The 24,664-nt window shown below is 33.4% G+C and overlaps 1 protein-coding gene and 1 long non-coding RNA gene across 12 annotated transcripts in view; one reads left to right on the top strand and one right to left on the bottom strand.

Moving 5' to 3' along the window:
- The window catches only part of STAU2 (staufen double-stranded RNA binding protein 2), a 311,803-nt gene that overhangs the window by 149,653 nt on the left and 137,486 nt on the right, over nucleotides 1–24,664 (bottom strand). For all 11 annotated transcript variants that reach the window (XM_012735372.2, XM_076005212.1, XM_012735371.3 and 8 more), the window contains 2 exons: nucleotides 20,349–20,480; nucleotides 7,782–7,842 (listed from right to left, as the gene is read on the bottom strand). In XM_012735372.2, the coding sequence (XP_012590826.1) occupies nucleotides 7,782–7,842; nucleotides 20,349–20,480 (193 nt within the window). The remainder of the gene's footprint in view (nucleotides 1–7,781; nucleotides 7,843–20,348; nucleotides 20,481–24,664) is intronic.
- Nucleotides 1,218–17,977, top strand: LOC105854806 (uncharacterized). Its single transcript, XR_012920198.1, has 3 exons — nucleotides 1,218–1,306; nucleotides 3,275–3,374; nucleotides 17,892–17,977. It is a non-coding gene; the product is annotated as an uncharacterized LOC105854806 (long non-coding RNA).

Genomic DNA, 24,664 nt, shown 5'->3' with positions numbered 1-24,664 from the left:
ACTTAAACAAAACCCTGGAACAACTGGGTCTGACTGACATCTACAGGACATTCTACCCAAAATCCACTGAATATACGTTCTCCTCATCAGTTCACGGGACATTCTCTAAGGTTGACCATATCCTAGAGATTTACACAAAGTAAATCTCAAGAAATTTAAAAAAATAGAAATCATACCATGTACCTTCTCAGATCTCAGTGGAATAAAATTAGAAATCAACCCTAACAGAAACTCACATTTCTACACAAAAACGTGGAAATTAAACAACCTCCTACTAAATGATTACTTCGTAAATGAAGAAATCAAGATGGAAATAAAAAAATTCTATACTCCTACACTGCTGGTGGGACTTCAAATTAGTTCAACCTCTGTGGAAAGTAATATGGAGATACCTTAAAGCGATACAAGTGAATCTACCATTTGATCCAGCAATCCCATTGCTGGGCATCTACCCAAAAGATCCAATGACACTCTACAAAAAAGACACCTGCACTCGAATGTTTATAGCAGCACAATTCATAATTGCAAGGCTGTGGAAATAGCCCAAGTGCCCATCAATCCAAGAATGGATTAATAAAATGTGGTATATGTATACCATGGAGTACTATTCAGCTCTAAGAAACAATAGTGATATAGCACATCTCATATTTTCCTGGTTAGAGCTTGAACTCATACTATTAAGTGAAGTTTCCCAAGAATGGAAAAACAAGCACCACATATACTCACCAGCAAATTGGTTTTAACTGAATAGCACCTAAGTGGTCACATAGGTACTGCAGTAATAGGGTATTGGGCAGGGGGGAGGGGGGCGGGTATATACATATATAATGAGTGAGATGTGCACCATATGGGGGATGGTCATGCTGGAGACTCAGACTTGTGGGGGGAGGGGGGGAAAGGGCATTTATTGAAACCTTAAAATCTGTACCCCCATAATATGCCGAAATAAAAAAAGAAAAAAAAAAAGAATGAAACCAAAAGTAAAAAAAATTAATACAAGTTTTCTACTTCTGGCAATAAGGAAGACTAGATACTTTGATGGGCTCTCCACTATGAAATAACTATTATTTCTTGTAAATTTTCACTTACACGTACCCTATTTTGCTCCTAGGTGTGTTCCCAGAAACTCTGATACATGTGCACCAATAGATATGTTGAAAAATATTCACAGCAGTTTTGTTTATAACAACAAAATCTTGAAAAATCCCAAATGTGGACCAATAATGGAATGGCTAAATCATTACAGAATTATTCACACAGATGAAATACTCTATGTAACAAAATAAAATAATCTTAAACTGCAATGGTAAGTGGGGGGGGGGGGGAGGAATAAGTTCCAGAAGACAATACACATTATGATGCTATTTTTCTAAAGTTAAGAAAAAAGTAAAATTAAACAAATACTGTTAAAGACTCATATTCATTTGATAAAAGGAATAAAGACTGGGGCAACTACGCATAAAAAGCCAGAGATAAGGCTGGGCACAGTGGTGCATGAGTGTAATCCCAGCAATTTGGGAGTCCAAGGCAGGAGAGTCACTTGAGCCAGGAGTTTGAGACCAGCCTGGGCAACAGAGCAAGACCCTGTCTCTACAAAAAATTTTAAAATTAGCTAGGCATAGTGGTTTGTGTCTGTAGTCCTAGCTACTTAGGAGGCTAAGGCAGGAAGACTGCTTGAGCCCAAGAGTTAGAGGCTACAGTGAGCTATGAGTGTGTCACTGGATTCCAGCCTGGGCAACAGAGGGAGACCCCATCCTCTACACTAAATAATCCAGAGACAGTGGTTACGTCTGTTGGGGGAGGCATGATAGGCAGGGTGATATGAAAGAGGAGGATAAAGGCAAAGGTAAGAGTATTGGTAATGTCCGGTTCTTAAATGTGGTGGTGGGTTCACGGGTATTATCATGTTTTATAACTTATATAAGTGTTAAACATTAATACATTATGCAGCAAGTATTGCTTATTTTTTCTTTAAAAATAACACAGCAGTTTAATGTTTCTTGGCAAATTGTAATACACTTTGAGATTTTATAAAACTCCATCTTTCTAGACAAAAATGAGTGAAAATGAGCATTACCCTTATTTTTTCCTTATGCTTATTGTACAGTTTCTTTGTTAATAGAGAAAATCAATTAAGAAGTTCTTAAGACTTCAACTTTTAATTTCTGGAAGACACTTAACCATTTGTCACTATAGTCTATTTTCTAATTTTGAAAATACTAATTTTAAACACCTTTGTATTCTTATAGACCTCTTAGAATAAAGAGCATATATTCTAGATTTCTAGCTCAAATTTCTCAAATTTCAAAAGTCTGAAATTTCATTCAGACTTTAGAAAATTACACATTTCCTCTTCTTGCTTAAAAAAAAGTCCGAAAAGGTTCCCCAAGTGGACTTCAGTTATAGAGACCATTCTGCTTCCCTGTTTAATATATACTATTTATGTTTAAATTCAGTCAGATTATGCGTTTCAGGCCAAAATTTGTATATCTGTGTCTTAAATATACTCGATTTGTTTTCTAATTACAAAACCAGTATATGTTTATTATGGAAAACTATTTTATTTTTCCATACATTTTAGTTAAGTTTTAGAAAGACATGGGCTTTTGCTTTGTGTACTTATGCTACTTCCCGTCAAAAAGGCAGTACTAAGTCACAATCCTCTCAGCAGCATGTGAGGGTCTGTTTCCCCAACAGCTGGAATTGCCATTTTTAGATCCCTGATAATTTTTATGAATCAGAAATTTTGTAACATTTATTTTTAGTATGCACTTTCCTGATTGGCCAAAATTGTTCTTTTAAAATGATTCTCTAAGATCTTTGGTCATTTTTCTATTGGGGTGTTAGCCCTTTGTTTTTTTGTTTGTTTGTTTTTTGACTTCTATGTGTCCTTTGTGTATATTCAACCTGTTGTTATATATGTAGCTGCAATTTATGTTGTTTGTCATTTGTTTTTTTATTTTCTTCTGCTGTTCTCTGAACTTGGTTTTAGTTTTTATATATCCAAATCCATCTCTTTTTTCTTTATGATTTCATCCTTTGCTCTTCTGCTTAAAAACACTATCACACTACAACCAATAAATGCACCCTTAAATTGCTTAGACTGTTTCTTGTAAAAAAAAAATACATATCTGAAATCTTTGTGTGAGTGTAAAAAATTAGTCAAACAAATTTTTAAAATCATGAAAATTTAAATTCATTACATCTTTCCTGAGATTTCAGAAAAATATTCTACCTGTGCTAATCTCATTTAAAACTTACTTTCTAATTTCAGATTCTTTTTCCTTTGAATGAATGGGCTTTAAAATACAGACTCAATTGATATGGAAAAAATAGACGCAAGCCTAACACTACCTCTAATCTTCCTAGATTCGGTAGGTAAGAAAAGAGAATCCTTGCCAACGTGATTTTTTTAAAAGCCTATAGCTTCTCATCGCTCAGGTAGGTCTAACTAACACAGCCACCAATGGAAAAGGATGGTATTCTGGAATATTTGGATCTTTCCTCCTTTGCTCAGGGGAGGAAGAACATTTCCATCTGCAGTCTCAGATGGACAGCAGTGAGGATGTTGTTCCTGTTGTTCCTGACTGTTCCAAATAAATAGCCCCCTATTTATGGGACCTGCCTTTGTTCGAAAACAACCAGGTATTCAGGGACTGGGCTGCCCAGAACAAGTAACCTACCAATGCCTTTCAACAAGACCACTACAAGCCAGCTACACTCTTACCTTTTCAATACAGTATTTATGTCTAAATAAATAATTAAGTTGGATCACTCAGCTTTATATTTAAATCCAGTTGGCTCCATATTTTAACTGTCTCATTACAGAGTGGTTTCTGTTATGGAAGCTCTCAAAAGAATTTGTTCAGGAAACTCTACCAAAACACTAGTAAAGAAAGATATATATTAATCTATTATCTTAAAAATGCAACCCTCATACCCAACACCACCCCTCAAAAAAGAAAGAAAAGTAGGGGTTCTAAATACAGTACACAGCATATAGGAAACAAGCAGGCAATCTATCCAATGTCACAATACTGGGATGGTGCAGCTTCCTGTTTCCAGGATGCAATAGTACATGCATGTGAAACAAAAGTGACAAAAACATTGGTAAGTCAACTAAAATCCTGAAAAGGTTAATAAGAACTCTATCACATCCCAAAAATATCTATCTTAGGTCACCTCTAATGAACCTAGAAGAGCTAGCATATTTCACAGGGGCTAAATAAAACTTTTTAAAAGGTTAACAGAAAAATATTTATGTGAAAACTGCCTCCAAATAATCTTTTAGTGGGTGGATTCGGCACATACCAGTGAATATCTTTGAGCTTAGTCCAATTCTGTATTAAGCTAGAGTTCACCTTTAAGAAACAATGAACCTGTTTTTAAGTAAAACCCTGTATTAATAACATGGAATGTGAATACAAAAAAAAAGATATTATCAACTGAACTATACTTATTTTACAAAGTTTTCCATCAGTAGATGGATTTAGATCCATCAGTAGATCTTTAAAATGTGTGATCTTTTTAAAATACTTGTTAGTCATTCATCTGTAAAAACTCTAGTTTTTTATGTATATGCTAAAAATATACATAAATACGTAAATTTAGCATAAAGTTGCCCTATGCTAAATTTAACACAGAGTTATGTGTTCTTGTACTTCAATGTAACTATGACAGTGATTCAAAGAGTAAAAACACACTTAGAATAGTCTACCTTTTGCTACATTTCAGTACAATGAAGAAAGTCTGAGCAGCATGCAAAAATTAGGTCCATATTTTAAATCTGCAGGCAATCAAGCCAGGAAAATAAATTGAGGAACCGGCTATGTAATCACAATCACTTGCAAAACCATTTAAATTATTTTTTAGTTGTAATTGTTAGCAGTTTCTTATGACTGTAATCTTTAAAAAAATATCTTCCACTTCAAAAATTAAATGCACATGTACATTAACATTTTTTTGTCTACTTATAGTTAGGTGCTAGCTATACCAGATTAAAATTCCCCCCTTTCTCCTTTCCAATTCTGCATTCCTTCTTTTAATTTTTGTACATTATGGTTCCAAGCTAATTTCATATTATTTATCCAAATAATGGGTGGCTAAAAATTTGTTTCTGTTTTGTTTTTTTTAAAGAAATGCTGTCTTGCTATGTAGGCTGGACTCGTACTCCTAGATTCAAGTGATTCTCCCATCTCAGCCTCCCCAGTAACTGGGACTACAGGCACCACCAGTCTGGCTTAAAAATTTGACCTTTAAAACTATGATTTTGAAGTACTGTAGAATTTAACAAAGACATAATAGAGAAAGCCATTTCATGATGACAAGGTGTTTTTCACGAAGTAATATGTTACCTTTTCAGATGTTACATTCAAGGATATAATCATTTTATAAATGTTACATAATTAAAGATTCTCAACATTATAAATTAGCATGCATAACTCTTAGCACAATGAATAAGATGTACAATAAGTTGTTCAAGCACAGACAACATGTCTGTGAGGCAGCCAGCATTGGCAATCTTGAATTCCTGTCTTCCCCCACATGTACCATCCTGAGAGATCTCTGCTCTAACCTTTGCCCGCAAAATACTAACACAGGTATTCTTCATGGGACAAAAATAATCTAGAGCAGAATTTCAAACATAAGGAACTGATTAAGTAGAAGAGAAGTTAACCTAAATGTTACCATAATATATGAACTTAATTTTCAGGTAATGGATTCATCACCTGAGTGATCAATTACTAAGCAGAAACCAAATTTTCCTAATGTTTTATTTAAGTAGCTTCAAGCTAGCTCCATGGGTACTCTAGGGTTTCTCTAGTGAGCAACGGCCCTTGGAGAGTGAAACAGTTACTCTGGAGCTACTCTGCCTCTATGCTCCAATGGTAACCCAGGGCAAGGACCACTCAGTGTTCATTTGGAAGAACCCTAACATCAGTTTTATCACACCTGCCCCCCACAAAGCTAGAAAGAAGAGAGAAAATGTTCTTTTTTCAAATGTTCAATTTGAACCATTGTAGTAGACTAGAGGAATTCCTAAAGCACTAAATTGGCTTCAGATAGCTTTATCACTTTTAACTTTATATCTAAAGCAAAACTTTTAAGCATTCTTACACATTTCTGATTAAACTCATGGGCCTCATTATGATGTCCCTTCCCATATTTGCAGACAAGTTCTAGTGTTCCTTAGCAAGTTAAAAAAAAATCAACAAACACATAAAGGTAGGGGCTGAAATACTGCTGTTTAATGATGGATTTAGCAGATTATCTATAATGTACTCTCATGTTAAAATTGTCAAGTTAATAACTATTTGATTTCTACATTCAAATACATAACATTTATATTATTTGAAAAAAAAATGTCGAGTGCCAAAACATAACTATTCAAGAATAAACTATGTATTCTTTGGTTACCATATGTATGCAAAAACATCTGACAGATAAGAAGTATAAGAAGGGAACTTCTGGCAAGCCTACACAGAATTATATCATTTTTACAAAAGAAAGGAGGGAAGAAGCATGGAAGGAAATCAACATTTATTACATGCTTACTAGGAAACAGGTACTGTGCTAAGTACTTTATATAAAACTGCAATCAATTTAATGTTTCTTACATTTCCTTACCAAGTAATTATGAACCAATATACTTGAACATCAAAGGAATTAAACACAAACTCTAGGAATCCTGAACTGATTCCATTTTTTCCTTAGGCTACGTGGTAAGCCCATCGCAGTCATCACCCCTATGTACGTAGTCCAAGAGCTCAGAGGCACATTAAATTATTGCCATAAAGTAGCCCAAAAATATCATTACCTCACTGAAAAATTCTTTTCAAGAGGCTAACTAGCTTTAGTGGTCCACGAATTCAATTCTTATAAGCATGCTTTGATAAGAATTTGTTACTAATTTCATTATACTTCAAGAGATGAGCTGCCAATATCAAAGACTAAAGAACCTTCATTATGACAATTTTCAGATTTAGGGTTGTTCAGTGTCCAGAGGTTGTAATGAAGAGAGATAGGGTTAGAAATGAGTTTGGGTGTTTTCACTGTTTAAATGTTTTGATTCACTGATTTATAGTAAAATGGTCACTTCAGCAAATAGATGCTTTTGGGGAGGGGCAGGGAAAAAGGAAAAGGAAAAATTTCTATATGCCCAATACAAAAATACCTTGATCATGTACATTTGCAAAAAGAAATAAACTGAAGTACATCGCTAAATGTCTGGCAATATTATAAGTGGGATGAAACCAAGTAATTTTCTTCTTACATTTCTGATATTTCACTTAGCGAATTTAATAAAATATTAAAAGTTCTAATGACTCAGCAAAATGTGAAAAATGCATATAGCAACATTAAAGGAAAACAGAATAAAAATTTTATCCATATTATATATAAAAATTTGTGTGCATATAAAAACAATTGAAACAGTGAAAGCTGATTTGATAACGTAATCAGCTCGTAGATAACTGCTTCTTTTTTCAAATTTTTTATATCATAATAATGTTGTTTCAATAAAAATGACAACTTAAAAAAAGAACTGCCATCACTATGTGGATTAAATGGTACTCCATCTGTAATGGTTTAACCATGTTTAGGATATGAGTGGCTGTGTCTCGGTTTTCCAGTTATTCTATTAGTTTCAGGAGAGCAAACACCATGACTCCTTTGTACCCTCCACAATACTGGGCATCTTGGGCCCATACAGACCCAGGGATAGCTAGTCACTGAACTATTGATGAATACCAAGTGCAGATAACATAAAAATGAGAACTTACTATTACTTGGTGGTTCAGGAAACCCAGCCTTTGGACCACTCCATCCTTTGTTTTCCCCTGTCTGAAAGATTAAATCAACTGTTTAAATACAGAAAAACAGGCTTATTCAAAAAGAAAAAATGTTGACTAATCAATTAAGCAAAGACATAGGTCTCTCATACAATTTTTCTGCATATTCTCCCCATCCCTGATGCTGGGACAATGGCTACACAAATAACATGAACAGTATCATCTACTCCTTTTCTGCATTTGAATCTATTTTTATGTCTCTTTCTGCTTTTACCTGCTCATTTAAATCTATAATTTAAGGTGTCAAGAAAGACCAATATTCAGTATTATTATATTATTATTATATTATAATAATATTGTAATATTATTATATTCTTTAACTTGGTGATTAAAAAATAAATAATTCCTATTCAGACAGTAAACAATAACAATCATCACAAGTACTAAAGTGACTAACAGCTTCTTTATCACTCCTGAGGTCAGATTAACAACAGAAATGTTACAATGTTCATTCTGGAGAAGTCTTGTGATAAGAACGACCAAATATTGCTAATGACATATACAAAAAATTGAAAGCTAAGCCTTAACTTTAAGGAAAACATGTAATATCTGGACTTTTACCACATGATCTGTTTGGTATTAAATACAATCTGAAACACAGATATTTTGTAGTAAGTATTATAATCAAATTAATAAGTGACTTTAACTAGTGATGCTTTCTTTTTGTGGTGATGGTACTACTGATATGAAGTACAGGAGTGGGTAAAAAAAGGCTTATTTCTCACTATGAGCAGCATTTTATACGTATGTCATCAGACGTCAAAGGCCAAATGGATAAATTAAATCCATATATATACATAAAATACAATTCTAGCAAATAGTTTACCAATGTTCATTTATGTTTTAAACAATTTCTTATTGAATTCTCTTTCATTTTTACTATAAGGAAAGATATAGTGGCAGACAAAAGAAGCAAAAAAGAAAATAAAGAATCCTGAAAAATAAGTTGAATGGCATGTTAAAAACAGTCAATGGCTTCATATGAAGCAAACAGCGTCTCTTTTTCCCTTTAATTATTTATTTTATCTCTTTAAAATACAAATTCCTCTCTTACTCCACATTCACTATTCTGAGAGATTGCTGCTATAACCTTTGATTGCAAAATGCTAACACAGGCATCCTTCACAGGACAGAAATTGCTGTGTAATAAAACAAACTGATACTAAGACTTAAAGTGTGGTTGCTAATGTGCTAAGTGTTTCGCATGGATATGGATTATCTCATTTTCATCCTCACAAAAATTTGGTAAGATAAGTGATATTATATATTCAATTTTACAGAGAAGCAAACTAGGGTGAGAGAGGTTCAATAATTTGTCTAAGGTCACAGAGATAACATATGAAGGTACCAGCACATCAAACTAGGTCTTCCAACTGAAGAAACAGTAGCCATGCCACCTTTGTACTATCATTATTAGGAAAGAAAGAAGCAGCTGAAGAAAATAAAAAACAAAAGTTATGGTTATGGATGAGGTATACCCTGTGCATTTACAGTTTACACCTAAGAAAGGAAAGAATACTACTGAGATAAAGAATAGAATTTGGAACTAATAAGAAGAATGCTCTAAAGGTATGGGTGGGATGCAAAGGACTCTACTGTAAACAACAAATGAGGAGAAACAAGAAGTATCTATGTATGAGAGATGAAAAGAATTTAGAAGATTTTGAAAAGCTAAAATCATTATTAGTGTAAAAATCTGGTGAAGAGAGAGATAAAATATATTCAACTTTTCTTTTTAATTCTTTCCTTATTTTTAATTTTATTCATACCTCTAAAACATAGTGTATACTTATCAAACTGTCGTCAACTGCTTAGGGTCTTAGAGAAGTACTTATGTGTCAGGAACCCTGGAGCAGTTCCATAGTTAGAGGCAGGATTCTAGGCTTTCCAAATAAGTACCTTTTCATTTTAATGGATGGAATAAATAAAATCTGTTTCATTTCAACTGTACTAATTTCTTCTGTCCCTTACCTTGATTTCGTTACCTTGATAACTATGAATTTTAACCAGTAGGTAGTATTTCATTATCAACTGAGAGCTATGCCTAATGCCAAGATTTCTCACTCTTTTAGAGATCACTGTTTATGGGGAAGAGGTCAGCAGGAACAAGGCCCAAGAAGTTATTAACGAGAACCATGGAAAGAGGAAACCCACTGGCACAAAGTATAGCTCATCCTCCAGATTTTTCTTCTGTATTTCTTCTATTATACACTTAGATGACTTTCTTTACTCCTATAAACATGCTTTTTCTAAACTGAATTTCAGTCCTTCCAGCCTTTTGATTTTCCCCAATCTATTGCACTACTTACAGCTTACTTTCCTATCTGCCTCACTAGGATCCCATATCATTCTCCTTTCAGCTCTCAACTATTCCTACCTTTATCCTTCTGTAAACCCATCCTGCAAATCCCTAATCAAAGGCCAACCAATATGCCTTGTTTGCTTCCATGTCCAAGATTCCATGGACCGCAGAACCTTACAAACTGATATCACTTAAAATTTGTAGCTTCCAACCCCATCTTGAGAATCAGTGATCTCTGTAATGCACTCCGCTCAGTGACTGACTCATCCTGATATACACAGATGGACCAACCTTTAATCCAATGAGAACACTTCCTCTGTGGTAAAAGGATGGAGGAGGAGCAAAAACATTTGTAAATGCAGGTATATGTTGGTGGGGAAGGCCTGTGGGGCCTCCCATTTCCATATTTTCTGTGAAATACAAGACTAAATCACAAAATAAAAGGAAAGCTGATTGAGGAAGGCTATAAGTTTGAGGAAAGTGTAGACAATAAGGAACAAGACACTTTAGGGAGGAGAAGAGCAAGCTGATTAGAAAAATGCAGACTCCCAGGCATTTGCAGTTCAGTTGAAGTTGATAATAATACATTCACCATTTCATTCCTCCTTTGTTAATTCCTCTCCTCTAATAATGATTAAGGTTATTTAAATATTAGATTATATTCTCTGTGCCTAACTTTTCACCTTCAACTAAATCCCAAGCCTATTGCTCTCTGATTTCTACCCCAAGGCTTTTGTAAGGTTTCTTCTGTTTATACATAGCACAGTGAACACAAGGAGTATTCTCTTCTCTCCCCCAAAATATCTCTAAATTGATAATCTAAGAATCCATAAGTACACACACACACATTCACACAAACACACACAATACAAAAGGAGACAACAGTAGAGGCAAGTCAGTCAAAGTCTGGACCCTAAAAGCAGATACACAGGCTGTCACTAGCTTAGCAGATGTGAGTGGCTAAATCCTAACCTGCAGAGGGAAGAAGCCAATAAAGAGCTTCCAAATAATGTGATTTGTAACCCAGGACCCCAGAAAGTCTCAGGAATTACAAGTACTTCTGGTATATCTAAAGATCAATCCTAGAAAGAGCTGAAAACAGAAAGATTGCCTAGAAGTCTTTTCAAGGTATTATGAAATCCCCAAGTCACCTATTCGACCCCAAGAAGCCAGGTGCCTACCCCTTCCTAATGGGGGTTTCCTCTTTAGGAGAGGATCTGGATACCAGGCACCGTTGAGGGTGAGATCCACATGCCACCCTGCAAATAAGGAGATGGAGTCCAAGGTTACATACTAAAAGAGAAGATCCTCAGCCTCCTCCCTCATTTACCCTTCAGAAGACAACCTCCTGGCTTCAGACCCACAAAGAACAGGAGGATAATGCAGGGAACAGAACAAAAACAATTTTAAAAAATCCTGGAAAATCAAAAATACTATAACTGAAGTAAAAATGTCAAAGAGAGACTGGAAGACAAAGTTGAGGAAGTCTCCCAAGAAACAGAACAAAAGAGATCAAAATAGGGAAAAAAACAAAAAAGAAAATCACAAGACCATCCATAAGACTAACCAGCATCCCAGAAAGCAATATAGCAAAAATGAAAGGAAGGAAATTATCAAAGAAATAATACATGAAATTTCCCAGTTCTAAAGTATATGAATTTCTGAATAAAACTCAAGTGTCAAACACAACTGATGCAAGGCAATCGTCCATGCCACTTCAGAACCCCTGGAAAATAAAATCATAATGAATGTCACAGTAAGCCGGAGCAGTGTCACCACCTCAGGCGCCTCACCAAGCATAAAAAGTCTGTGTGATTCATGACCTGAGAGATATGGCTTTGCCCCAAGCAAGTGACGTGCTGTGGAGCTGCTCAGGTCTACAAGGACAAGCAGGCCCTCAAGTTCATCAAGAATAAGATAAAAACATACATCCCACCAAGAGGAAGCGAGAGCAATATCCTGAGTATCAGGAGGAAAGCAGCTCTCCCGAAGGACTGAGCCCTCTCTCCACTCTGTGCATAAAACCATCACAGAAAAAGAATGAAAGTGAAATAAAGGCTTTTTTTTTTTAAAGCAAACAAAAGCTGAGAGAATTCACTGCCTACAGACCTACTAATACAAGTAATATTTAAGGAAGTTCTTCAAGTAGGGTATGATACCAGAAAAAAAAAAATTGGATCTATAGAAATAAAGGACACTGAAAATGGTAAAAGTGAAAGTAAATATAAAAGACATTTTTCCCTGCTTTTAATCACTTAAAAAGATAACAAATTGACTATATAAAGCAAAATTAGTGCCCATGAATTATGGAGTTTAAAATATATATAGAAGTAACATGTATAACCACAATAGAGGTAAAAGAAAAAACAGTGAACAAAGAATGAGTGGAAAAAAACAGAAAACAACTAGTAAGATGGTATGTTTAAATACAGCCATCTGGATAACTATAATAAATGCAAATGGTCTAATTACCCCAACTAAAAGGCGGAGTTTATCAAATTAGATTTTAAAAAGCAAGACCCACATGCTTCCTAAAAGAAACCAGTTTAAACATAGAGACTGTAGGCTAAAAGTAAAATGATGAAAAAAATATCCCAGGCTGGGTGTGCTGGCTCATGCCTCTAATCCTAGCACTCTAGAAGGCTGAGGCAGGAGGACTGCTTGAGGTCAGGAGTTCAAGACCAGCCTCAGCAAGCATGAGATCCAGTCTCTACTAAAAATATAAAGAAATTAGCTGGGCCACTAAAAATGGAAAACAAACAAAAAAAAGTTAGTCAGGTATGGTGGTGCATGCCTTTAGTCCCAGCTACTCAGAAGAAAGATTGCTTAAACCCAGGAGTTTGAGGTTGCTATGAACTAGGCTGACATCATGGCACTCTAGCCTGGAGAACAGAACAAGACTCTGTCTCAAAAAAAAAAATTTTTTTTTAAATTTTAAAAAAGATATTCCATGTAAACACTAATCAAAATAAAACTGGAGTGGCTATACTAATATCAAACAAAACAGATTTTAGAACAAGGAAAAAGGGGAAATATCAATAATAAAGTGGTCAAGTAACCAAAAAGACATAACAACCCTAATTTTATATGTATAGCAACAACACTTCAAAATACATAAAACATCTTCATGGGAGGAAACAGAGAATAAAAAGAAATTAAAAATACATAAAACAAAAACTGAAAAAAGAAGTAGACAAATTCAAACTTAACAGCTGGAGACTTTAACACTTGATAAAACAAGTAGACAATCAGAACAGACATAAAGAAGAGATCAAAGGGGAAATTAGAGAATATATTATGAGTTGAATGAAAATAAAAAGCCAACTTGTCAAAATTTGTGGGACAGAGCTAAATGAGTAACTTAAAAAGAAATTCATGGCATTAAATACTTAAATCAGAAAAGAAATTTCTCAGTTCCATAGTTTAAGCTTCCATCTTACAAACTTGGAAAAGAACAGAAAATTAAAACACAGAGCAAATAAAAGAAGGATAAAATGAGCAGAAATCAATAAAATTAAAATATAAAAATAGACAAAAATCAATGAAACCAACACACAGTTGTTAGAAAAGATTTTTAAAAAAATTGATAAGTCCCTAGCCAGACTGAGCAAAAGGGAAAGAAAAAAGAAATTACCAACATCAAGAATGAGAGAGTGTACATTACAGATTCTGTAGCCGTTAAAAGAATAAGGGAATGTTATGAATAGCTTTATAGTAATAAATTCAACAACTTACATGAAATAGACAAATTCCTTGAAAGAGTCAAACTACCAAAGCTCACTCAAGCAGAAGCAGACAACCTGTGTAACTTTATATTTACTTTTAATTGAGTCTACAGTTAAAAATCCTTCCCAAAGAGAAAATTCCAAGCCAAAAAGGCTTTACTAGTAACTTCTCCTGTACAATTAAGGAAGAATACCAAACTCTTCCAGAAAATAGGAAAGGAGGGGGATATTTTCAAATATACTATATGAAGTCAGTATTTTCCTGATAACCCACACCAAAAAATATTACAATAAAAGAAAAACACAGACCAATATTTCTCACACATAGAGATAAAAATCCTTTAACAATATAAGCAAATCCATTCCAGCAATATATAAAAAAGGTAATATGTTGGCCGGGCGCTGTGGCTCACGCCTGTAATCCTAGCTCTTGGGAGGCCGAGGCGGGCGGATTGCTCAAGGTCAGGAGTTCAAAACCAGCCTGAGCAAGAGCGAGACCCCGTCTCTACTATAAATAGAAAGAAATCAATTGGCCAACTGATATATATATAAAAAATTAGCCGGGCATGGTGGCACATGCCTGTAGTCCCAGCTACCAGGGAGGCTGAGGCAGAAGGATCGCTCGAGCCCAGGAGTTTGAGGTTGCTGTGAGCTAGGCTGACGCCACGGCACTCACTCTAGCCTGGGCAACAAAGCGAGACTCTGTCTCAAAAAAAAAAAAAAAAAAAAAAAAAAAAGGTAATATGTTATCATGACCAACTGGGGTTTATGCCAGGCATTCAAAAATTAATCAATGCCACTTCACACCCATTATGATGGCTATTATTTTTTAAAAAACAAACCAAGCTTTGATATGGATATAAAGTAATTGGAAGCCTTGTGTATTGCTGGTGGGAATGTAAAATAATACAGCCACTATAGGAAACAGTTTGGCAATTCCTAAAAACTAAACAGAAATTGCCATATGATCCAGCAATTCTACTTCTAGGTGTATACTCTAAAGAATTGACAGCAGGGACTCAAACAGATACTTGTACATCAACGTTGACAGCAGCATTATTCACAAGTAAAAAGGTAGAAACAACCCAAATGTCCATCAACAGATGGTTACACAAAATGTGAAATATACATACAATGAAATATTATTCTAAAAAGAAGAGAATTCTAATACATGCTGCAACATGGATAAAACTTGGAAACTTTATGCTAAGTGAAATAAGCCAGACACAAAAGGACAAATGTTGTATGATTCCACTTAGATGAGGTACCAGTACAGGCAAATTCATAAAGACAGAAAGTAGAATAAAGGTTACCAATGGCTAGAGAAAGCGTACAGTTTCTGTATGGGATCAGGAAAAAGTTCTGGAAATGGACAGTAGTGATAGGTACACAACACTGTGAATATACTTAATGCCATTGAACTATATACCCCAAAATAATTAAATGGGTTAATTTTGTTATATATAACCTAATAATAATTTAATAATTATATATAACCTAATATTATAATTTTATATTTTTATAATTTTATATTTTAAAATGTTAAAATAATTATTAGGTTATATATTATTTTATATTTTATAATTATTAGGTTATATATAATTTTATATTTTATATTATTAAAATATAACCTAATAATTTAAAAAGACCAATCAGTGAAATTTACTGTATCAACAAACTAACAGAAAAATCATATGATCATCCTGATAAATGCAAAGAATCATCTGACAAAATTCAATATTCATGGATAACTTTTTAGCAAAAAAAAAAAAAAACACAACTCTCAGCAAAACCAAAACCAGAGTACAAGAAAATATCATCAACCTGAAAAATGGCATCTATGAAAAACCTACAACCATCATGGTACATAATGGTAAAAGACTGAATGATTTCCTCCTAAGGTAGGAAACGAGGTAAGGATGTCTATCCTTAGTACTTCAATTAACACTATACTGAATGTCCTAGTCAGTGCAATAAAGCAAGACAAAAAAAAAAAAGTATACAGATTATAAAGGAAGAAATAAAATTCTTGGTTCACACATAACATGATCATCGATGTAGAAAACCCTAAAGTTACTAAAAAAAAAAAAAAAACAAACCTAGTCTGATAAGTTAGTTCACCAAGGTCACAAGACACAAAGTCAACACATAAAATTAATTGAATTTCTATATACTAGCAAAGAATAATTGGAAATTAAAATTAAAAACCAATTCCATTAACAATAGCATCAAAAAACATGAAATACTTAGTGATAAACATAAAAATCATGTAAGCTCTTTCTATGAAAAAGTACAAAACCATGCTTGGATATATTTCTAAAAACCTAAATAAATAGAGAAATAGACTTTGTTCATAGGTTGGAAGACTGTATTTTTAAGATGTAAATTCATATAGCACTGATCTATATATTCAACACATTCCCAATCAAAATCCCAACTGGCTTTTTTTGGTAGAAATTAATTCTAAATATTTATGAAAGCACAAAGGCTCCAGACTAGCCACAACAACTTTTTAAAAGTAGAACGAAGATAAAATTCTCACTTTCCCTGATTTCAAACATTACTAAAAAAGCTACAATCAATATAGAGTTGTAATAACTTAAGGACAGAAATATAGATTAATGGAACAGCCTAGAAAATCCAGAAACAGATCCACACAAATGTGGTCAAACTCATTTTCAACAAAGGTATTAAGTAAATTCAATGGACAATGGATTAATCTTTAATAAACAGTCCTAGAACAGTTGGACTGCCATATGTAAAAAAAGGGAAAGGAGGATGAAAGGGATGGAGGGAAGGAGGGAACCCTCAACCGTAACCTGGTACCCATGCTCTAAAATTAAACTAAAACAGATCATAGGCCTAAATGTAAAACCTAAAACTAAAAAACTTATAGAAAAAAACGGAAAAAAATTATTGTCACCTTGCAGTAAGCAAACTTTCATTAGATAGGATCCCAAAAATATGAATCATAAAAGCAAAGTTTGATAAAGTAGACTTCATCAAAATTAAACATTTTTGCTCTTTCAACAACACTATTATCAAAATGAAAAGATAAGTCACACAATAGAAGGACATTATTATAGAATATATATCTAATAAGGACTTGTATCCAAGATACATGAAGAACTCTCACAACTCAATAATAAGAAAACAAACCATCCAGTTTTTTAAAAAGGCAAAAGTTTTGAACAGACACTTCAAGGAAGAAATTAGCACATGATAAGATACTCAACATTATTAACTATTAGAAAAATGAAAATTAAAATCCCATGAGATAGCATTGTACATCTACTAATATCACTGAACTATCAAAATGACAATACCAAGAGCTAGAGAAGATGTGGAACAACTGGAATTCTCAAATATTGCTGCGGAAATGCAGATGGTACAGCCCCTTTGGAAAACAACTTCATAGCTTTTTATAAAGTTAAACATGTACTTACTATATAAATATGTACATACAGTACATAATAGAGGAATATGTACATATAAAGACTGGTACATGAATGTTTATAAACACTTATTTATAATAGCCTCAAACTATGAATAACCCAAATGTTGGTGAAGAATAAAACAATAAAAAAGAACAAGCTAATGATAAATGCAACAATGTGGAAAACTCTCAAAAGCATTATGCCAAGAAAAAAGAAGTCATATACAGAAGTCTACAAATTGAATGTATAATTTAATTTATATGATATTCTTCTGGAAAAGGCAAAACAATAGAAATAGAAATTAGATCAGTGCTGGCCATGGAATGAGGGTAGTGGACCGTTTAACCACAAACTGGCACTAACAAACTTTCTGAGGTAATGGAAATGTCATCAATCTTTATTGTGGTATTGACTAATGGGTAAATACATATATGTGTCAAAATTCATTGAACTGCACCTCAATAAATCTGAAAGTTTTAAGAAGCAGGGGTATACTAGTGCAAAAGCATAGAATATCTCTGTAAGAATATTTTATCTTTACTTATCAAACTCTGATATAATATTCATTGTATTTCAGATACTATTCTAAATGCTGTACAAATATTTATTCAGTGTGGGAAATATCTTTGGGAAGAGAAACTATGAGATCGAGGGTCTCAGGATGAAGTGAGACCAACATTTTTTTCACTGCTTGTTCTGTGTTGCTAGAATTCTTTTAACCGTGTATAAGTTTTGTCTAATAAATAAAAACTTCTTAAAACCCGCTTTTGCAGGTTTTTAAAATTGCTTTTGCCACACTCACCAAAGGCTTTCTCATTGACAAATCAATATATAGTCTTTCTCTTCCTTGGTCTCTGCAGCATATGACAACCACCTATTACTTAAAGTAATTCTCTGCTCCTTCTTCCTGTCTCCCCCATGCATGTTTTCTGCTACTTAACTCTTATCAATCATACTTCTGAAATATCTCCGGAGTCTTTCCCCCACTCCTTTCTACCACTACTATCTAATTCGGACCCTCAGTGTCTCTGACCTGAACAACTCCATTTGCCTCCTGACTGGCCTTCCTGCCATCAGTCTCACTCCACTCAAATCATTCTCCATATTACTTACAGAATTATCTTTTGAAGAACACAAACCAGATCGTTTCACTTTTATGTTCAAGTTTTTACTTCTTGAACTCTTTACTCTGCATAAAAGCAGTGATTTCAGTGTTTCCTGGCTTTCCAGATTCATATTCTCTCTCTAGGTTCCAGTATACTACAATTTTTATGTCATATGGTCAAAACTGCTGGCTCCCGACACTTAATGCAGAGACCAAGTTTCAGTCATCTTGTTATCTTTAGTCATAAGTGCCTGGCATTTAGGTGGTATAACAGTTAATATTATGTGTCAACTTGTCTGGGCCACAGTGCCCAAATATTTGGTCAAACGTTATTTTGTATGTCTCTGTGAGAGTGTTTCTGGATGAGATTTACACTTAAATCTGTAGACTCTGCACAAAGCAGACTGCTCTCACAATATGGGTGGGCCTTATCCAATCAGCTGAAGGCATAGACAGAACAAAAAGGCCGACTTCCCTGAGCAAAAGAAAGTTCTCCAGCAGGCTGCCTTTGGATTGAAACTGCAACTCTTGCCTCAGTCTCTAGCCTGTCCACCTCCCCCATCAGATTTTAGATTAGCCAAGATTCCACATTCACATAGGCCAGTTCCTTACTATATACATGTACACATACACATGCATACACACACCCTGTTGTTTCTGTTTCTTTGGAGAACCCTAACACAGTGGGTATGCAAAAAATGTTTTTCAAATTAATAAAATTAATTAATTAAATTAGTGCTGAGATTTGTTTTGTTTTGCTTTCACTTAACTGACAAATGAGTATCTATGAGGAGATTTATTTTTACATGTTTTTATAGATCACTCACCCGTTTTAAGTCAAATAAATGTGTTAAGTTAAAACAACATATACACAATATAAGAACTATGGAAACTTGAACACATGTTAGGTTTCATGTTACAAATACTTTTAAAAGAATAAAATGCATTAACTAGCCAGTTTATAAAAACAGAATCAAAATCTCTAGCAATATCACACCAATGATTTTTTTTACTCATTCAAAATAATTGCCTAGATTATCATGGCTGCCTTAAAGAGAAAAGTATATCTAAATATTTTTTAATAGATGATTTTGTTTTTTACTCTAAACTTCAGAAATGTGTTCCTGTAGAAACTGGAAGTATCTCTGAAACAGAATTCTTCTGTGAGAAAAGGACCTCTTCAAAAGCGTAGTACTTTTGATAAAAGTAATTATTAAGCCTGTTTTATGAATGTTCCTATAAATGAAATGCTTAATAGAAGTTCTACATACGTACAGATAACAAAATGATCATTTAATACAAAATAAACATAAGCTAGTTCTTGCCAAATTATCTGCCAAGTCCTGAATTCAGGGTACTCTGCTTCGCCTGCAACAGATGCAGGTGTTAATGATGTCATTAACTGCTGCAGAAGAAATAAGGGACCATGAACACAGGTCTTGGCAGAAATAAACACTCTCTGAGTTTACCTATAAATTTAAAGTAAACAGAAAAATTAGTTTATAGAGTGTCTGTCTAATATAGTTCCTGCCCTAAAGGGATAAGTCAGAATTTTTATTTCCGGTGTTTCCAGCTATATTCCAAAAATAAAGGCCAACAACTCTCTTAAAAGGCACAAATTAAGACTTTGTCTATATGGCCAAAAAAAAAAAACAGTCAGTAAGTTAAAAATATTAAGTTGGTATTATATAAAATATGTACAAAATATGTAAATTTTTTGTATTCGCTAACCATAAGATTATAATTACTCATTAATATTTCATCTTACCCCTTAAGAAGATGTTACTTTGTACTTGGATCATCTATCTTTAAAGATATAGAGTAATGACTCAGAAGGCATTACTGACATAATGACATCTAATATCAGAATTTGTTAATCACTTTGGTATTCTGATAGAAAGGATATATAAATGTAAATTTAACTCTCACCTTCTCAAGTTGATCCTGAAGACTAGTGGAGGCTTTATAACCAAGTTGTAACAGCATTGCTTCTGCAGCATTTTTTTTGGCTATCTTTTTATTAGGTCCTGTTCCTGTTGCAACTTCACTGCCTACCTTGACCTGGTAAAATTTAAGAAAGAAATTAATGATAGTTGTTTATTTAAACAGGAAATCCTTACATCATAAAGCAATATATTTATTCTACTCTCTAGAATCCAAAAATATAAAGTTCAGTACCAAATAAAAACAGCAAGTAAGCAATATTTAAGTAATATATATACAATTTAAAAAAATTCCCAGGTGTGATGTGTGCTTAAAAAAAATATAGAGATAGAGAAAAATATGGAAAAATGGTCCTCAAAATGTCATTGCGGGTTCTCTCAGTATGGTAGAATTTTAGAGAATTTTTACTTCCTTAAACATTTATATGTTTTTTGATTTTTCTAAAACATTAAATTTATATTATTTACATAAGCAAGAAAATAAAATTTACGTTTGAACAGAGTTCATGTTGGTTATGACTACCTCCAGTATTCTTTATTTCAATTAATCAGCAGAAAAGGCTGAAATTCATATTAGTAGCATTTAAAATAATGTTCACATTGCATCCTAAGTTTACAAAGATTTAGATTATATAGCTCCTGAAGACAACTGACATATAAGAGTTACTACAATATTGTGGTTTAAAGCGAAGTTTCTGAGTCAGACTGGGATATGAAATTCCACTTTACCATTTCCTAGCTATATGAACTGTGCAAATCATTTAACATCTCTAAGCCTAAAGTTCCTCATCAGTAAAGCAGGGGTAATATCAACTAACTCATTGTGTTGCTTTGAAAGTTAAATAAGATTATGTAAACCACAGTGTGTAATCCATCATAATTGCTCAATTAACAGTAGCACAGTATCATTAAAACTATTCCACAGTTATCTTTTGTGAGCAATTTACACATGTATGTGTGTATTTAAATATACATCAGCCATCTTATATTCACGTGTACATTTTCTGACCTGGGGAATGCTGCTTTAAAGATGCATGTGCTAAGAGAGAATACAAATATAAAGAGTAAATTAAATTAGAAAGCAAGAAAGGATAGAATTACAAGGAGAAATAAGAAAATACACAGCTACAGTTAAATTTGTTTTTACATACTGGTCTCAATAAGTAATTAAAGGAGCAGAAAAATAGTTAATTATAACTTTGGAAATTAAACAATGTAATTCTAAATCATTTATGAGAAAAAGAAGAAATACCAATGGAAATTTTAAAATATTTTAAGCAAATAATAATGGAAATATATGAAAACTTGAAGGATGCAGCTAAAATATGGTCTAAAAGAAAATGTATAGTCTTAACAGCTTACAGAAAGGCCGAAAAGTAATGAGCTAAACATCCACCTCAAAAAATTACAAACATAAGAACAAAATAAATCCAAAAAAAATAAAAGAAAAAAGACAAGAGCCAAAATTAAGAAAATAGAAAACAAAGTACAATAGAGTTTAAAAACCCAAAAGTTGGTTCCCTCAATAGACTAAAAACATGATAAACCAGGGTAAGACTGATCAAGAAAAAAATAAGACACAAATAGTGACAAAGAGAGATTACCAGTTTCTGTAACATTACAGAATAACAAGAGATACTGAAAACAATTTTATGCCATTTAAAAAAAATATTTAGATAAAATAGAAAAATTCCTAGATAATAAAAGTTACCAAAATTGCCAAAGAATAAGTCTATAACTTATAGGACTACAACTACTAAAGAAATTAAAACAATAAAAAAAAAACCTTTCCACAAAGAAAGCTACTGAGAGTATCTCCATAAAGTTCTACCCTAAATTTATGGAAGAATGATGCTAATATTATAAAAATTCACTCAAAAATAGAAAAAAAGGAACCATTCTCCAATTTTTATTTATTTTATTTTATGAGGCAATATTTATTTTATGAGGCATCACTTTGATTCCAAAACCTAAGAACAGTCTAAGATAGGAAATTTATACACAGTTTCACTCATGAATACAGATGCTAAAGTTTTAAACAGTATAATGAATAAAGCAATATATAAAAAGAAGAATCATAATAAAGTTGGGTTTATTCCAGAAATGCAGATTGGTATAACACTTGAAACTCAAACAGAAAGCAATCTATGGAATTTGCTATACTAATAGGTTAAGGAGACGAACCATATGATCATCCTAATAAATGGAGCAAAAGTATTTGATAAAATTCAACATTCATCCATAATAAAACAGCAAACTAGGAAAAGAAGGGAACTTCCTTAATATGATAAAGACATTTTACAAAAAAACCTACAGCAAATCTCAACAAACAGCATGCTTAATGTTGAATGAAACTGGGATTAGAAACAAGGCAAGGATGTGCTCTATTATTACTAGTACTTAACATTTTACTACAAATCCTGGGAAGAAAAATAAGGCAAGAAAAAGAAAAGGAAGAATCAGAAGGGTAAAAAACCCTCATTATTTACAGATATGATATTTATATATAGGAAATCCAAGAAAAAATCTACAGATGAACTATAAGAATTTATGAGACTGTAACAAGCTCTCTGCATAAAAGGTCAGCATACAAAAGACAACTGCATTTCTATATTCCATTAACATTCAAGTAGAAAATGAAAATTATTAAAAGATACCATTTACATTAAATGAAAATCAGATACCTAGAATGTGCAAGGCCTTTACACAGGAAAAAAAAAGCATTATTGAGAAAGATTAAGAAAGCCTGATAAATAGAGCAACATGCAATGTTCATGAATTGAAGACAGTAGTATAATGATAGCAGTCCTCTTCAAACTGACCTATAAATTCAATGAATTGCCAATCAAAATCCCATACATATTTCTACAATACTTGACAAGCTGATTCCAAAATTTACATTGAAATGCAAAGTGCTAAGAACAGTCAAGATCCTTTTAAGGAAGTACATGGTAGGAGCACTTACTTGTCTCCTAGATCTAAAGTTAACATAAAGGAAAAGACAAGATAAATCTGACTGCATTAAAATTAATTATGATTGTTCTTCAAAGAGCACTACGAAAAAAGAAAAAAAGTCAACACAAGAGAAAGATATTTGATATGCCATATAACTGTGCTCACATCCAGAATATATAGTAGATTCCTATAAGTCCATTTTTTAAAAAGCCAGTAGAAAAATGAGTAAGAGAACTGAACAAGCAAATTCATACCTGAAAAGTTGGACTGTTTTACCATATGTCACTGTGCTTTGTTAAAAAAAAAAATTATAGCTGGGCATGGCGGCTCACGCCTGTAATCCTAGCACTCGGTGAGACCAAGGCAGGAGGATCGCTGGGGCTCAGGAGTTTGAGACCAGCCTGAGCAAGAGCGAGACCCCATCTCTACTAAATATAAGAAAATTAGCTGGGCGTCGTCGTGGCGAGCACCTATAGTCCCAGGCATTTGAGGTTGCAATAAGCTATGGTGATGCCACTACACTCTACCCAGGGCAACAGAGTGAGACCCTGACTCAAAAAGAAAAAAAAAAAAATAGAAAGCTTCAATAACTTCACACCACTTTAATAAAATTTCACAATGACCATATACTGAGTATTAATGAAGAATGGTACAACAAAATTCAGTTTTCAGAAATACAGTAAAATACTTCTACCCACACTTTTCTTTTTTGGCTCTTATGTGAAATCATAACATTGGCTGTTTTATTTGTCCCAGAAAATACAGATTCCCATCTGGTATCCACACTTGAATACTGTTTACCATTTATCCTTACACCATTATTTAGAGTTTTATTTTTGTTACTATTTCCATCACTACTTTTTAGCTTCAATGAATGAAACACTTTTAAGGAACTGGGGATATATAATGCAATGGTAACAAAATACAAACTTAATAAACATTAACAACATGCAAATGATATGAAAAAGAAATTGTACTCTTCTAACAGTTTTAGTCAAGACAAACTAAATGACATAGTTATTGTAGCACAAGAAATTCATTCATTACAGAATTCCTGTAACAACTATCACAAATTGTGTAGTTCAATACTGTGAAATGTTTTTGAAACATTTCATTGCTTTTTCTGAAACCAGAAACCACCATATCATAACGAATCAGAAGTCGTCTATGGACCATACTGTGAGAAGTGCTGATCTTACAGTCACAGCAGATGCCTGAAGCAGGATGAATACACACTACCTGCCATGTCAGTGTCTGCCTAAACCTCACCTCAACATGACAGGCCCTATTGGTAACATGCTCGAATCGCTGGCTAGAGTAGCCCTTGCTACCTGTTATTTTTTTCTA

The sequence above is a fragment of the Microcebus murinus genome, chromosome 7, assembly GCF_040939455.1.
Source record: "Microcebus murinus isolate Inina chromosome 7, M.murinus_Inina_mat1.0, whole genome shotgun sequence".
Classification (NCBI taxonomy): domain Eukaryota; kingdom Metazoa; phylum Chordata; class Mammalia; order Primates; family Cheirogaleidae; genus Microcebus; species Microcebus murinus.
This window is presented reverse-complemented; position numbering and strand designations above follow the sequence as displayed.